Consider the following 14,196-nt stretch of genomic DNA (forward strand, 5'->3'; position numbering starts at 1 on the left):
GATCGAGCGGCGCTTGAGCAGAGGCGCCCAAATAAGCAGCTCCTCTTTGGGGCTGCGGTCCCCAATCGAAGAAGAAGCAGCAATCGAAGCAATGAAGCGGCTCCTCTCTGAGCCGCAGTCGGAAATCGAATCGCCTCCCTTTTCAAATCTCCGGGCTACAATGAGAAGCAGGCCCTCTTTCGAATTCAGTCTCCGGGTTGACATCAGACCGCTATAAATCTGAACTGGCGGCACGGCGGAAACCGCCAGTTTTAAGGAGACTCCATAGACATCAAGTTTCAGAGTGACCGATGGGCAAACCGTCCATCAAGGGCCTCAGCAGCTATAACCGATGGTCCCCGCTAGCCAATCTGGTGAGTTACTTATCCTGTAGATATTCCCTTTTTCCAGAGATATTTCTTCTTCTAAATCGTCTTACATCTTACAGTTACAAAGTAGGAATCGTAGTACTAGTAGAAACCTGTTGGAAAGCACCAAAAATTACATCTATTTTTTTCTTCTGGAAACACGAATAAACATAGCATTCAGCAGAGACTGCAAGAAATCGACTCTGATTTTATTCCATGCTAAATGCAGGCAGAGGAAGAAGATCAATTGGACCGGCTCAGTAATTTGCCTGATGGCGTGTTGCTCGATATTGTAGGGCGACTTGACATCACAGATGCTGCCACAACCAGAATCCTCGCCAGACGGTGGAAGGAGATCCCTACTATGCTCCCCAAAATTTTATTAACAGTTGGTCCCTTTGATGATGTGCGCAATAGAGGGTTGACCTGTGATGATGTTGCTCGGGCCAATGCCACCGTGCTTGGAGCGACCAGGAGCATGCTGGAAAGCAGGACTACAAGTCTATGCACCATTAACCTCCTGTGTGTGCGATTCTTCTTGGGCGATGGAACTCTCAGTATTGGCCAGACTGTTGCCAACACCATGGTAACGGAGAAGGTTGGGTCAGCGAGAGTTAACTCTCTACACAATGAAGGAAGGCAGACGATGCACAGATGATGATGTGTCACACCTGCACCCACTAGTGCCACGGTGGACCTGATCAGCCAATAGGAGGAGGAGGAACAAGTCATCGGGCCAAGTCAGCATCGGGACAGTCGCGAGAGGCTACTTTACCTGCCCCTGCGTGGGCGCGTGAGGCATGTGTGTGTGTATTGTGTTCTCTCTGTCATCTCTCTGTATCTGAACCTTCTTCTCATCCCAGTAAAGCTACTTTCCCCTTCTCTGAATCTCTCCCCCATTCCCCTCGTGCGATCTGTTCGTGTGGATCGTCACAACTGGTAATCAGAGCCTCCTGCGATCCCGGCCAGAAATTTTCTTCCTCCCACTCTGCCACGAGATCGATCTGTAACATCCACTGCTCTGGGTGTTGATTTGCTCCGGCAAATCGACACAAAATCCCAAGCAGGGTTAGATCGACCGAGCCGGACGGCGCCCCCTTCCAAACCCTCCGCACAAACCAAGCATATCCTTCTCGCCATGGCCGAATCATCGGAGGAAATCAAGTCCATGCTCACCCGCTTCGACGAGAGCAAAATCGTAGGCGACAAGCAAACGGAGGCGTAGCTCGCCTTCAACAAGCAGGTCACCGTCGATCTCGCGCACCTGCGCCGGCAGGTGGATCTGACGCAGGCAGACGTCGACGAGGTTCGTCAGCAGCGCGACACCGCACCACCACCACCAGCGACCTAGCCGCGCGGCCGACCACCAAGTACACCCCGGGGCGGCCCCCTCACCGGCTCCTCGGCGGCACCGGCGGATCCACACGCGCCGCAACCCCGCCTCGTCAACAACGGCCCTCCTCTGCTTCAACTCCGACACGAAGGGGGGCGTGCGGACGGCCCACACCACGGGGACTTCCCTCCGGGCCACCACGACATGGAGATGCCACGGCCAGAGGAGTACTTCACCAAGCCTCCCAAGCATGATTTTCCAAAGTTCGACGGCTCCGCGCCGTACCTATGGATCGATCGCTGCGTCGCCTACTTCGAGCTGTACCGCGTGCCGCCACACAACTGGGTGACCACGGCGACGCTGTACATCGAAGGACAGGCAGCCCACTGGCTTCAGGCTTACCGTCAGGCTCATCGTGCTCTGGGCTGGGACGCTTTCTGCGCGGCGATCCGAGAAGAATTTGGGGCGGAGGAGTTCGAACTGGAGATGAATCAGCTGCTGCATCTACGGCAAACCGGCACGGTGGCGGAGTATCGATCGGCCTTTGAAGCTCACATGTACCATCTACTCGCCCTCGATGCCTCGCTGAGCCCGCGCTTCTTCATCACCCAGTTCCTCCTCGGATTACGGGACGATCTTCGCGCAGCGGTACGCCTTCAGGCTCCGACCAGTATCACGCGCGCTTCGGTGCTGGCTCGCATTCAGGAGGAAGAAAACGACGTGCGCCGCCCACGCCCTCGACCGATCCCAGCCGGGAGGCCCCCGCCTCTGCCCGCCGCGATTCCCCCACGACCACCCGCAGCGGCAGCAGTGACTCGGCCGGCCAACGACGAGTTCGCTCGCGAGCGTCAACTCCGCGACTTCCGGCGTGCCAACGGGCTCTGTTTCAAGTGCGGCGACAGATACTCCCGCGAGCATCGTTGCAAGCAACAGACGCAATTGCTCACCATCCAAGTGGGCGACTACGGCGAGGTGCTCACTGACGATGCCATGCACGCACTCGACCTGTTGGACGCACCGGAGCCGGCGCAACCTGCACCGGAGTGTTGCCTCATCTCCACCCATGCGGTCTCTGGCGAGGACTCACCGCGCACTATCCGCCTTCGCGCCATGGTGGGAAATCAGGTGATGCTGCTGCTCGTGGACTCGGGCAGCACACACAGCTTCATATCCCAGGCGTTCGCGAAACGGATCAAGGCCACTGGCATACCTCTGCCGCCCGTGGAAGTGCGTGTTGCCAATGGGGAGCGCCTGGTTTGCGACAACATGATCCCGGCTGTCCAGTGGTGGTACCAAGGACACACACTCAATACGGACATGCGCCAGCTTGCGCTCGGGGCATACGACGGCGTGCTGGGCATGGACTGGCTCGAACAAAACAGCCCCATGAACTGTCACTGGCTGGACAAGACCATCTCCTTCGCGCACCAGGGCAAGACCGTCACACTGCAAGGTGTTCGACCCAAGGGCACAACTACCAACATCGACTACATCGAGCCGGATCAGTTCGCCAAGTGGCACGCCGGGAACGATATCTGGTACATGGCAGTCGTGGACTGGCGGGCGCCGAGCACGGACAAGGACAAACCCCCTCCACCAGCAGTGCAAGCGGTCCTCGAAGACTTTGCCGACGTGTTTGGCGACCCCAAGAAACTGCCACCACACCGGCAGTATGATCATGCAGTCACCCTGGTGGAAGGCGCACCACCGGCGAACGGGCGGCCGTACCGGTACTCGCCGTTGCAAAAGGATGAGATCAAGCGCCAAGTCGACGAAATGCTGCAGTCCGGCGTCATCACCCACAGTGTGAGTCCCTTCGCGGCACCAGTTCTCCTCGTCAAGAAGAAGGACGGGACTTGGCGTTTCTGCATCGATTACAGGCGGCTCAACGACATCACCATCAAGAACCGGTTTCCCTTGCCGATCGTCGACGAACTGCTCGACAAACTGGCCGGCGCGGCTTACTTCTCCAAACTCGACCTCCGCGCCAGCTATCACCAAATCCGTATGCGAGAAGAAGACGAGCACAAGACCGCGTTTAAAACGCACCATGGCCACTTTCAGTTTCGAGTGATGCCGTTCGGCCTGACGAACGCACCGGCAACCTTCCAGTGCCTGATGAATGCGATCTTCGGCAAGCACGCGCGCAAGTTCGTCATCGTCTTCCTCGACGACATTCTGGTCTTCAGTGGCACCCTGGAAGAGCACGTCGAGGATCTGAGGCAAGTGTTTGAGCTCCTTCGTCAGCATGAATTGTTCGTCAAGGCCTCGAAGTGTTCCTTTGCGCAGGATAGCATTGAGTACCTGGGGCACATCATCTCCAAGGAAGGAGTGGCCACGGACGCCGACAAGACCCAGGCGATGCTGCAGTGGCCGGTGCCCACGACAGCCACTGAACTCCGCGGGTTCCTCGGTTTAACTGGCTACTACAGAAAGTTTGTAGCACGCTATGGCATCATTGCCAAGCCGCTCACCAACTTACTGACGAAGAAGGGCTTCACCTGGTCTGAACAAGCACAAACGGCATTCGATCTGCTCAAGCGCGCCATGGCAAGCACACCTGTTCTTGCTCTGCCGGACTTTGACAAGCCGTTCGTAGTCGAGACCGACACATGTGACACTGGCATCGGCGCGGTGCTCGTCCATGAGGGTCATCCGGTGGCATATTTCAGCAAGGTACTGGGTGTTTGGAATCAGAAACTGTCTGCATATGAGAAAGAGTTTCTTGCAGTGATGATGGCCGTGGAGAAGTGGCGTGCTTATCTTCAGCGCGGGCCATTCACCATCCTTACAGATCACAAAAGCCTGTCCAATTTGGGGGACCAACAACTAGAGACAGATCTGCAACGCAAGGCTATGTCCAAACTAGTGGGGTTGCAGTTCACATTTCAGTACCGAAGAGGAGCAGACAACGGGACAGCTGACGCTCTGTCGCGGGTGGGCGCTGCACTGAGCGTGGCTGCGCTCTCCCTCTGCCAGCCAGTTTGGGTGCAAGAGGTCGCCAATTCTTACGCGACGGATGCCACAGCGCAAGAGATGCTCTCCCGCCTCGCCATCCACAGCCCAGACGAGGAGGGGTTCGAGCTGCACAATGGATTGATTCGCCGCGGTGACAGGCTCTGGATCGGCAGCAACACGACACTCCGCACAAAGCTCATCAGTGCGTTCCATGACAGTGCGGTGGGGGGACACTCCGGCATCACCGCCACGCACCAGCGTGTCAAGAAGCTCTTCCTCTGGCCTGGGCAGAAGCGCGACATCGACGACTTCGTCAAGCAATGCCTGGTGTGCCAGCAGGCTAAGCACGAGCACTACCGGCCGCCTGGACAATTGGCTCCCTTTCCTGTTCCCACGGCACCCTGGCAGGAGCTCACGATGGACTTTGTCGAGGGGCTGCCGACCTCGGAAGGATACGACTCCATCATGGTGGTAGTCGATCGCCTTACCAAATTTGCCCACTTCATCCCCCTTCGTCACCCATTCAACGCCACCAAGGTGGCGCGAGCATTCTGGGACAATGTCGTCAAGCTCCACGGCATGCCAAATTCGATCGTCTCCGGCCGCGATCGCGTCTTCACCAGCGCGGTCTGGCGCGAGCTGTTCGCGGCCGCAGGCACCAAGCTGTTGTACTCTACGGCTTACCACCCGCAGACGGACGACCAAAGCGAGCGGGTCAACCAATGCATGGAGATGTACCTGCGCTGTGCGATCCACGACGACCCCAGTCGCTGGCGCCGGTGGCTTCCGGCCGCTGAATTCTGGTACAATTCCTCCTTCCACGCCTCTCTTAACTGCACCCCGTTCAAAGCTCTGTATGGCACCGAGCCCAATTTGGGGGCCACAGCACTCTGGGACGACAAGCCGGCGCCGGTCCTCGACAATGAGCAGTGGGACTGGGGCGCGCACACCGCCCGTCTTCGTCAGCAACTGCTGCGAGCTCAGCAACGCTTCAAGAAGAAGGCGGATCGCCATCGCACGGAACGAAGCTTTCAGGTGGGCGAGGACGTGCTGCTGAAGCTTCAGCCGTACGCGCAGTCCTCCGTCGTCAATCGACCCTGCGCCAAGCTGGCCTACAAATTCTTCGGGCCATTCAAGGTGGAGGCCAAGATCGGGACTCTCGCCTACAAATTGATTCTGCCACCGGACAGTCGCATCCACAACGTCTTCCACGTCTCCCAACTGAAGCCGTACACGCCCAACTACACGCCGGTCTTCGCTGAGCTGCCCAAGCCGCCGGACCTGACTCTGGTGGAGACGGCGCCCGTGGAGATCATCGACAGACGCATGGTGAAGCGCGGCGACGCAGCTCTGGTTCAAGTTCAGGTGCGCTGGAACTCCGCTTCACCCGCAGCCGTGACATGGGAGGATTTCGAGACGCTCAAGCTTCGTTTCCCGGCCGCCGCAATCTGGAGAGAGCCGGCCGGAGCGCCAGGTGACGCTCCTTCTGATGGAGGGGGAAATGTCACACCTGCACCCACTAGTGCCACGGTGGACCTGATCAGCCAATAGGAGGAGGAGGAACAAGTCATCGGGCCAAGTCAGCATCGGGACAGAGTCGCGAGAGGCTACTTTACTTGCCCCTGCGTGGGCGCGTGAGACATGTGTGTGTGTATTGTGTTCTCTCTGTCATCTCTCTGTATCTGAACCTTCTTCTCATCCCAGTAAAGCTACTTTCCCCTTCTCTGAATCTCTCCCCCATTCCCCTCGTGCGATCTGTTCGTGTGGATCGTCACATGATGTTCTCACTTACGGGAAACAGTTCAAGTCATTTCTTGATGCCTGTCCAAACGCATTCAGTGGTCTTGCACGACTCCAGCTAGAAAATCTGAGGCTAGGTGAATCATCGGGCATCCCTGAAATTTTCAGTATATGCAAGCGACTAGAGTTCCTACGCCTGTTTAACTGCGACATGGGGTTCCTGTCTTTGCTAGAAGTGTCACACCCACTGCTCCGTGAACTCGAGCTTGTCAGGTGTAATTTTGAGAGGGTTGATCTTAAGTGGCTGCCAAAGCTAACAGTGCTGACTTTTTCTTGGTGGGTCAGTGAGCATGATCCTTTGTCTTTAGATTATGTCCCACTGCTCCAGACACTGAGCATCACTCATATGGCTCGTTTACGGCATAAGGTGCTCAAGTTAAGTGAGTTCCTTGGCAAAACCACCATAAGCCACCTGAATTTGAACTTTCTGTGTGAAAAGGTTAGTGAAGGCGATAATAGTCTTTTAGTCATCTATAAGTTTCCCTCTTTTCGCCAGCGCTAAGTTCTCTTGTTTAGGTTAACAAACATACTTTTGTCTTCTGCAGATCTGGGTTAAACCAGAAGAACCAAATCAATTGTGGCAGGTGTTCCACAAATTAAGGCATGTGACTTTGACCCACATTTCTGAAGAATGTGATCTGACTTGGACGATGTTCATTCTCCAAGGTGCACCATCTCTTCAGGAGCTATGCATCAAGGTAAAGTTTTGTACCTAATCTCCAAACAATTCCCCTTTAATTCTGCTTCCCGGGCGCATTAAATTAGTTTTTTTTCTTACATTCTAAATCTTGCTTGCCAAAATGCAGGTGTGGGACCATCTATGTGAGATGACAGTGGATGAGCAAGAGAGGGTTAAGTATGGGCTTAGCAACGAGCCGAAGGATGCGCACATACTATGGAGAGCACCTGCATCTGATTTCAAGCACCGCAATTTGTCTGTGCTCAGGGTCTTTGGGTTTCAGTGGGAGGCGAAGGTTGTGAATTGCGTCGAACGTGTCATGAAAGCATCGGCCGCCCTGGAGGACATATACTTGTATGAGAAGCCTGCGTGCGAGCACTGTAAGCACACGGCATGGAAGCGCATATTTCTGCGGAGAAACTGTCAGCGGGCCACGCCTGCGAACATATTGGACATGGGGATCAGCTTGCGTGTAAGGGTTCATTTGCCGGGTTTGCATTACTTTGGCTGAATTCGTGTATGTCATCTGAGAAGGGCTGGCCAAGAGTATAGACCTGGACAGTTTGTGTTTGCTGTGTAGCTCCTATGTTATCAAAGTCTGTTTTATTTGGCAGTCGAGAAATGCCCTGCACACTCTTTTTATATGGTCAACTGGAACTTGTATTGCCACTAGTCTCAAGTATTTGTATCTATGGACCTTTGTTTGATGAACCTACTTATTTAGTTGCTACTGGTTGGACATGGTTTGCAAAATGATATTGGTTTTGTGTGTAATGTTTTAATTACCTCTAATCATAAAATGAGTTCCTTGTTTCACAAAATGATTTATGTTTGATGTGTTAATTAGTTCGTCTCATGTACTGCTTTGGAAACTCGGATGTTTTTAAGCCGACACCTTAACCATGTGGCCAAAAGCAAGGCAAGAAACATCGCGGCAAAGTAGACTGCAAGTTTGCTGTCGTCCATGAATCATCAAGTGTTATTATAAACTGAAGAAACTGTAAACGGTTGAACGGAAGTACAAATTGATGAAGATAATGCAGCAGAACTGCAAAGAAGCTGCGAGCAATTCACACAAATATATTGCACTTGCAGGCTAGATTGATGAACATATATTCCACGCCAAAGTGTACTTAGTCTAAAGTGAACATAAGAAAATGCACTAAAACCTGCGACCACCCCTTGGCTCAAGACGCCGCTCATGCATAGCATAGCAGAAGAGCACAACTGAGAACAGAGTTTCTTCCAGCATAGTAAAGTGAACAGAGTTTCCTCCTACACTACAAATAAGAGTCATACATCCCTACAATTAGAGTGGCTCCTGCAATTTGACATCCACTGTGAAGTCCTCGAACTGTATGGAGCCACCAGATCGATGCAACACACTTAAGGAAACAGACCCACTCAAATCTGTTTCATAGCTCCTCTGTAATAAGTCTGTGCGCTTCTTTCTCCATAACAGGAGCTGCAGAAGCAGAGTAACCAACCAAGGGAGGCTGCCTGCTTTCGTGTGGGTTTTCAGTGAATAACCCAACATATACGACTACCGTGTGTTGCCACTAACATGTTTTCTGCTTAAAGGGCAACAGCGCCAAGCCAGCAGCCTGCTCGGTCACTATTGCTATCTCCGCATGACACGGAATTTTTCTCGCTTGCGGAAACGCTCGAGCAACAATTCATCGGTAGCAGCTTCTCTACGTCCTGGAGGTGGACCTCCTGGATTGTTACCATCTGTTGGTTTGGCTCCAGTTTCATTAGCTTGTGAATCTTGACCTTTGTACAACTCAGGATGTTCTGCATTGTAAGCAATGGTTTAGTATCCTTAAATTGAGAAGAAACATAACAAAGATGTGACATCAACAGCATGTCACTGACTGCATTTCAACAACATAATAACATTAAAATGGCATCACTGCCACTAGATTTTCCATGGGACATCAATTTGCAGAAGCACAGATTGTTACGCAGGCAAATTTAACCAGTAGTGCATTTTTAATGACCTTAAGTGTATAAATATTTCATGTAACAGTGATACACGTCCTCACTAAGAAAATAAAACTAAGGAAATGACCTTAAGTGTATAAATATTTCATGTAACAGTGATAAGAAAATAAAACTAAGGAAATGACCTTAAGAGTATACAAACCTCTTCGCAATTTTTCAGCATAATCTCTCCCACGATGGAAATAATCAGCACTGTAACTTGATGGAATGTTTGCATCTGATTTTGTTTTACCCGCAAGTCTTCTTTCTTGCAACAATTTTTTAGCTGCCTCGGTTTCTTCAATATTTCGCAATTTGTACCTATCATGGGACGATTGCTTCTGTTAGTGACAATCCACAGAAAAATCTTTTGAGATCACCAAGATTAATTTTAGAAAGCAAGAAATATAATACATCACCAATATCGAATTATTGTAAGCACGAAACCTGGTTATATGACTGAAAATCCTATATCCACGAGAAATTGTCATGGAGAAATTTATTAACCTAGACATTAACCACACTACACTGTTAGGCCTCGAATATCAACAATAGCATTAGTGCAGCAGAGATATGTCTGTAGGTTTTCTGCATCCTTACACAACTTAATAGGTTCAGTTCCTATTTAGCATGCATCGATGACAAAGAAGATCAATAAACTAGCCATGATAGACCGAACTCATTGCAAAGCAATCTTGAATTGGCATTGTAGATATTACAGGGATAAAATGCATAGCACACTTAATAACACCAAACGAGATCCGTATGCTTTCCTAGACTTCCGGCCGCAAGGATTTTGCTGATCATGAAAAACAAAAAATAAAATTCTAAATGAACTCTAAAAAATAGGATGCTTGGAGGTCACACAAAATTAAACCTATCTAGCTGATTAAATGCAGCAACCACCGGAAGTAGAGCTGCCAGCACCCAGCAAAGAAACTTTGTCGACAATGGACCATTGGACCGAACAGTTGGCACAGGTTATAACTGATCTGCACAAATGGGAATTAACCAGTAGGTTTCATGCACTCATCTAGAGATTTCTGAACAGTCGTAAATTGCTCCCCCACACTGATCGATATAGGCAACAATAACAAGTACACAACACTTGAGAAGGCACCTTCCCCTCTCAATCCAACATAATGACATAACTTAGCAAGTTTTACTCTAAATAAAGACAGAAAAAGAGGGGTGCAAGCACACACTCGATGGGCAGCTGAACTTCAGCGATGCCGGTGGTCCACTGGGTCGAGCTCTCCTCCATGTTCTTCTTCCTCACCTGCAAGCAAACAATACAACACAATGTCATTGCAGCCCCACAACAATCTCACCCTGAGGAGTGAATCACAGGGCTGTTCAGCCACGAACAAACCTTCAGGTGGTCCGGCACGACATAGAGCTCATCCACCTCGTCCTTATCGTCCTTGTCATTGACCTCAATCGTCTTGCCCCTCTTCTTCAACAGCTCGTTCTCCACATACCTCAACCTTCAACGATCAGACCCAGGTTTAAGTCAGTTCTGGAAATCGGATTGGCGAGAATAATCAGATGCAGATGCAACAACGCACATGTTGGGGTCTTCGATGGTAACAGCGGTCTCCTGCGCAAAGGTGTCCTGAAGCACGAGGTCCTCCTCGCCCGCTGCCCCTGCCCCGCTGCCACCCCGGCCCCGAGCGGAGGACCCGTCGGTGGCGGCGGCGTCGGCGGCGCCGGTGGCCACGGACGCCGCGGGGATGCCCAGCTTCCTCTCCCGGAGCTTCTGCATGTACTTGACCTCCTCCAGAGCAACGCTGCGAGGGGTGAAGGGCAGGAGGCATCAGCAAGAAACCCTAACGGGGCAAGAGAGGGGGAGCGGGAGAAGGGTACCGGCGGGTGTCCTCGTCGTCGGAGTTGTCGGCGGCGTCCGACTCGAGGCTTCGCTTGCGGAAGTTCTTTACCATGGTGAACCCGCGCTGTGCTCGGGCCGGTGCCGGAGGGATTTGTGAGGATTCCTTGCCGGAGCGGGAGTCGCCGGCGGCGAGAGGGTGGAGATTTGGAATGCTGAAGCGGATTAGGGTCGTCGTGCCGGAGTTTTTTTTTTTTTGAGGGGTCGTCGTGTTGGAGTGAACCGGTGGATAGAAGGAAGTTCGGGCCCGTTCCCTCGCTGCTACCCAAAGCCCATAGACCGGGATGGGCTTCCTTATTTGTTGACAGTTTTCTAAAAAAAAAGAGAGAGACGGTTTCTCTTCCATGCACATGTCTAACAACCCAAGTTCATTTTTTGTAAACCAACCTGTGGTTGGATGGTTAGAGGGACAGCGGTATTCCCAGCCCATCAGTGTTCAAATCCTGGTGCTCGCATTATTCCTAAATTTATTTCAGGATTTTCGGCGATGCGCATTCAGTGGGAGGAGACGTCGAGGCGCCTATGGTGACTTCGTAAATCTCAAGATGATATACCGGCTCAGTCTCTCGGAGGCGCTTGCTCTGTACTATGTTATAAAAAAAACCAAGTTCATTTTTATCAAAAAAAAAAACAACCCAAGTTCATGGGAGGGATGTGCTTCCGAGATATTAGAATTGTTCAATCTGGCGCCTCCTCCAGAAACCTAACTCTTGGAGTGCTTGCATATTAAAGTCGTCGAAATAGAGGATAATTCATACAAGATGCACACCCAGTACGACCGAACGAGTCGGGTCACGAAGGACTGTACCAGTAGTGTGGGTTTCTAGTGTTTTTTCTCGTGGCCGGTTCATTTTTTAAAATTCTTTTTTGGCTGTTTTTTGGCTGATTTCTCTTTAGTTTGTCTTTTCTACTTTCTTTTCGTTTTTCTTTCATTTTAATTTCATGAACTTTTCTTTTTTATATAATTGCAAAAATTGCTAATTCACAACTTTTTTTAAAAAAATGAACCTATTCAAATTTTTAACCTTTTTTAAAATATGTAAATGTTGTCAAATTCATGTTTTTTAAATCTCTTGATTTTTTTCAAAATCCATGGACTTTTTTGAAAATGATGATTTTTTTAAATTCATGTTATTTTTCCAAATTTGTGAGTTTTTTTCAAATCCATGTAATTTTTAATTCTCGAACATTTTTCAAATACATGATTACCTTTATCAAATTCATGAACTTTTTTGGATTTGTGATTTTTTTCCTCAAATTCATGTACATTGTTGTGCATTTCCTGGTCTATTCAAAAAATTGCAAATGTTTCCATAAAAAAATCAATGGTCAATGGTTTATGGCCAATGGTCGGCGGTTAGACATGAAAGGTTAAGCTATTAGCGCTCAGCAGGTCAAAGGAGTCAGCGGTCAAAAAAAAAATCCTTGTTCACATGAGAGTCGGTTTGTTGGGCCGACGCACAAATCCTCTCATGTTAGCGATGGTTGCGTTACTTGCCACAACAAGTGCTAACGAGGAGCTCTCCTTAAAATCTATGTATGACCATACGAGATCTATTTTGGAAGCAAGCCTCGAGAAACATACCTCGCAAGTTTGGCGGTCCATTTTTTAGGGAAGAGATACCCTCAAGTTGGGTCTCATTAACATGATTGGCATTGGTGAAAACACGAAGATTTTGGCATGATAACTGGATCCCACAGTACTTTAAGCTACAACCGGTTTGCCAAGAACCTTTACATACGTTGTAGCTAGTCAATGAGTTTATTGACCATACTTAGGATCATGGGAGGTGAAAGCAATTAAAGAACATTTTTATGATATGGACAATGACATTGTCTTGGCCCAAGGGTATCTCACCACATTAGTTCCCAGCATGGTGGATCGGGTTGCATACCTCTAGGCCGGTTCCGTCCTAGATCATGTTGGGCAGCCCATAACGTTTATACGAAAGGCTACAGAAGACTTGTCGTACTAGAAGAGGATGCCGGGGCCGAGAGGACTCTACCTCCACTGACATAGTTGGCCAGGATCTATAACCCTAGAACTATCAGTCTGCTATATAAGCATTGTGACAGCTCGTCAATAGATCATCATACAATTCCTTAGGTTGTATGCATGTACTTTATACGCCCCTATCACAGTATACATGATAAGGAGTAGGTTAATACCTCGACCGAGAGGGCCCGGACCTAGGTAAATCTTGTTCCTTGTTTCCCTTCCGACCTAATCGCTACTCCATGGCACTTAATTGAACTATATTTGTTCTTTATTTTTTGGGCGCATAATTATAACATTTCATTTCCAAAAGGATAAAATATCTATAACCATGTGTGTGACCATAAATTAGTATACAGATAACAAAAGTTTAGATCACGTGCTAGATGGAGTGTTTATCTGATGTTAAATTGGTTTATGAAGTCCAAATTCAGATTGTCGGTTGTTCATAATAACAATGAGAGTAAATTCAGACTGTTTTCTATATCCGATGCTAAATTGATTCGAAGATCTATCTTTCTTGGGCCTATTAACTAAGAATATTTTTATGTTGGACTTATAGCTCAATTCTCTTTTGTTGTTGATTATGTGCTTTTAATACATTATGCCATGAATATATTTGAGGCGTGGATCAACGGCAAAATAATCACACAACTTTATATGAATATTTGTTATGGTGCTTCTAGAACCATTTGAATTTTGATGGTATTTACGAATGAAAAAAGGGAATAAATTGCTTATGAACTCAATACAAATATATTCTTGTAAAAAGATTAATACATATATTGACATCTTAGTAGGTAATGCTTTTATCGTTGTGTATCTTCACCCACATAAAATTTTCAATCCCATGGCACCGCCGATATCTTTATGGGCTGGCCACAAGTATCCTATGATATTATTAAAAGAAGTATGCACCAGACATGTGATTGGGCGTTTTTCTTTGTGCGAGAATTACGATGATATTTTTCTGTTTCGACCATAAACTCTTTAGTATATATATAGTAATATATTATTATAACTACCTCCAAACGGGCGCATAGGGCATGCGCGTGTTCCTTGGTCATCAATTTTACTAACAAAATACATGTTATATACCACCAAAATTATATGTTTAGAAACTTTGTTCAATTACAAATCCAATTACATGCTTTTTATGGTATACGATACATGTTTTGTTAGTCAAACTAAGGATGTAAAACCCGCACCAACCTT

General features: G+C 49.0%; 2 protein-coding genes across 2 annotated transcripts; one reads left to right on the forward strand and one right to left on the reverse strand.

Moving 5' to 3' along the window:
- The first annotated feature begins 290 nt into the window (after positions 1-290).
- On the forward strand, positions 291-7,796 carry LOC119321598. The gene is made up of 5 exons (XM_037595209.1): positions 291-353; positions 577-976; positions 6,414-6,877; positions 6,984-7,136; positions 7,245-7,796. The coding sequence occupies exons 1-5, from the start codon at positions 291-293 to the stop codon at positions 7,626-7,628; spliced, it is 1,464 nt and encodes a 487-aa protein (XP_037451106.1). The 3' UTR covers positions 7,629-7,796.
- Positions 7,797-8,149: 353 nt separating this feature from the next.
- LOC119325141 (protein COP1 SUPPRESSOR 2-like) lies at positions 8,150-11,199 on the reverse strand. Its single transcript, XM_037598892.1, has 6 exons — positions 10,967-11,199; positions 10,669-10,890; positions 10,473-10,587; positions 10,306-10,379; positions 9,264-9,421; positions 8,150-8,911 (listed from the first exon to the last, which is right to left on the reverse strand). The coding sequence occupies exons 1-6, from the start codon at positions 11,038-11,040 to the stop codon at positions 8,739-8,741; spliced, it is 816 nt and encodes a 271-aa protein (XP_037454789.1). The 5' UTR covers positions 11,041-11,199; the 3' UTR covers positions 8,150-8,738.
- Positions 11,200-14,196: the final 2,997 nt, after the last annotated feature.

Source organism: Triticum dicoccoides, chromosome 6B (genome assembly GCF_002162155.2).
Source record: "Triticum dicoccoides isolate Atlit2015 ecotype Zavitan chromosome 6B, WEW_v2.0, whole genome shotgun sequence".
Taxonomy (NCBI): Eukaryota; Viridiplantae; Streptophyta; class Magnoliopsida; order Poales; family Poaceae; genus Triticum; species Triticum dicoccoides.

What these genes read in the sequence shown, in the direction of transcription:
- LOC119321598 (XM_037595209.1), top strand. Translation starts at nt 291, where the DNA reads ATGGGCAAACCGTCCATCAAGGGCCTCAGCAGCTATAACCGATGGTCC. An exon ending in TGAACTTTCTGTGTGAAAAG is followed by an intron (nt 6,878 to 6,983) that starts GTTAGTGAAGGC and finishes TGTCTTCTGCAG; the next exon opens with ATCTGGGTTAAACCAGAAGA. An exon ending in TTCAGGAGCTATGCATCAAG is followed by an intron (nt 7,137 to 7,244) that starts GTAAAGTTTTGT and finishes GCCAAAATGCAG; the next exon opens with GTGTGGGACCATCTATGTGA.
- LOC119325141 (XM_037598892.1), bottom strand. Translation starts at nt 11,040, where the DNA reads ATGGTAAAGAACTTCCGCAAGCGAAGCCTCGAGTCGGACGCCGCCGAC. An exon ending in GACGACGAGGACACCCGCCG is followed by an intron (nt 10,891 to 10,966) that starts GTACCCTTCTCC and finishes CACCCCTCGCAG; the next exon opens with CGTTGCTCTGGAGGAGGTCA. An exon ending in ACCATCGAAGACCCCAACAT is followed by an intron (nt 10,588 to 10,668) that starts GTGCGTTGTTGC and finishes TGATCGTTGAAG; the next exon opens with GTTGAGGTATGTGGAGAACG.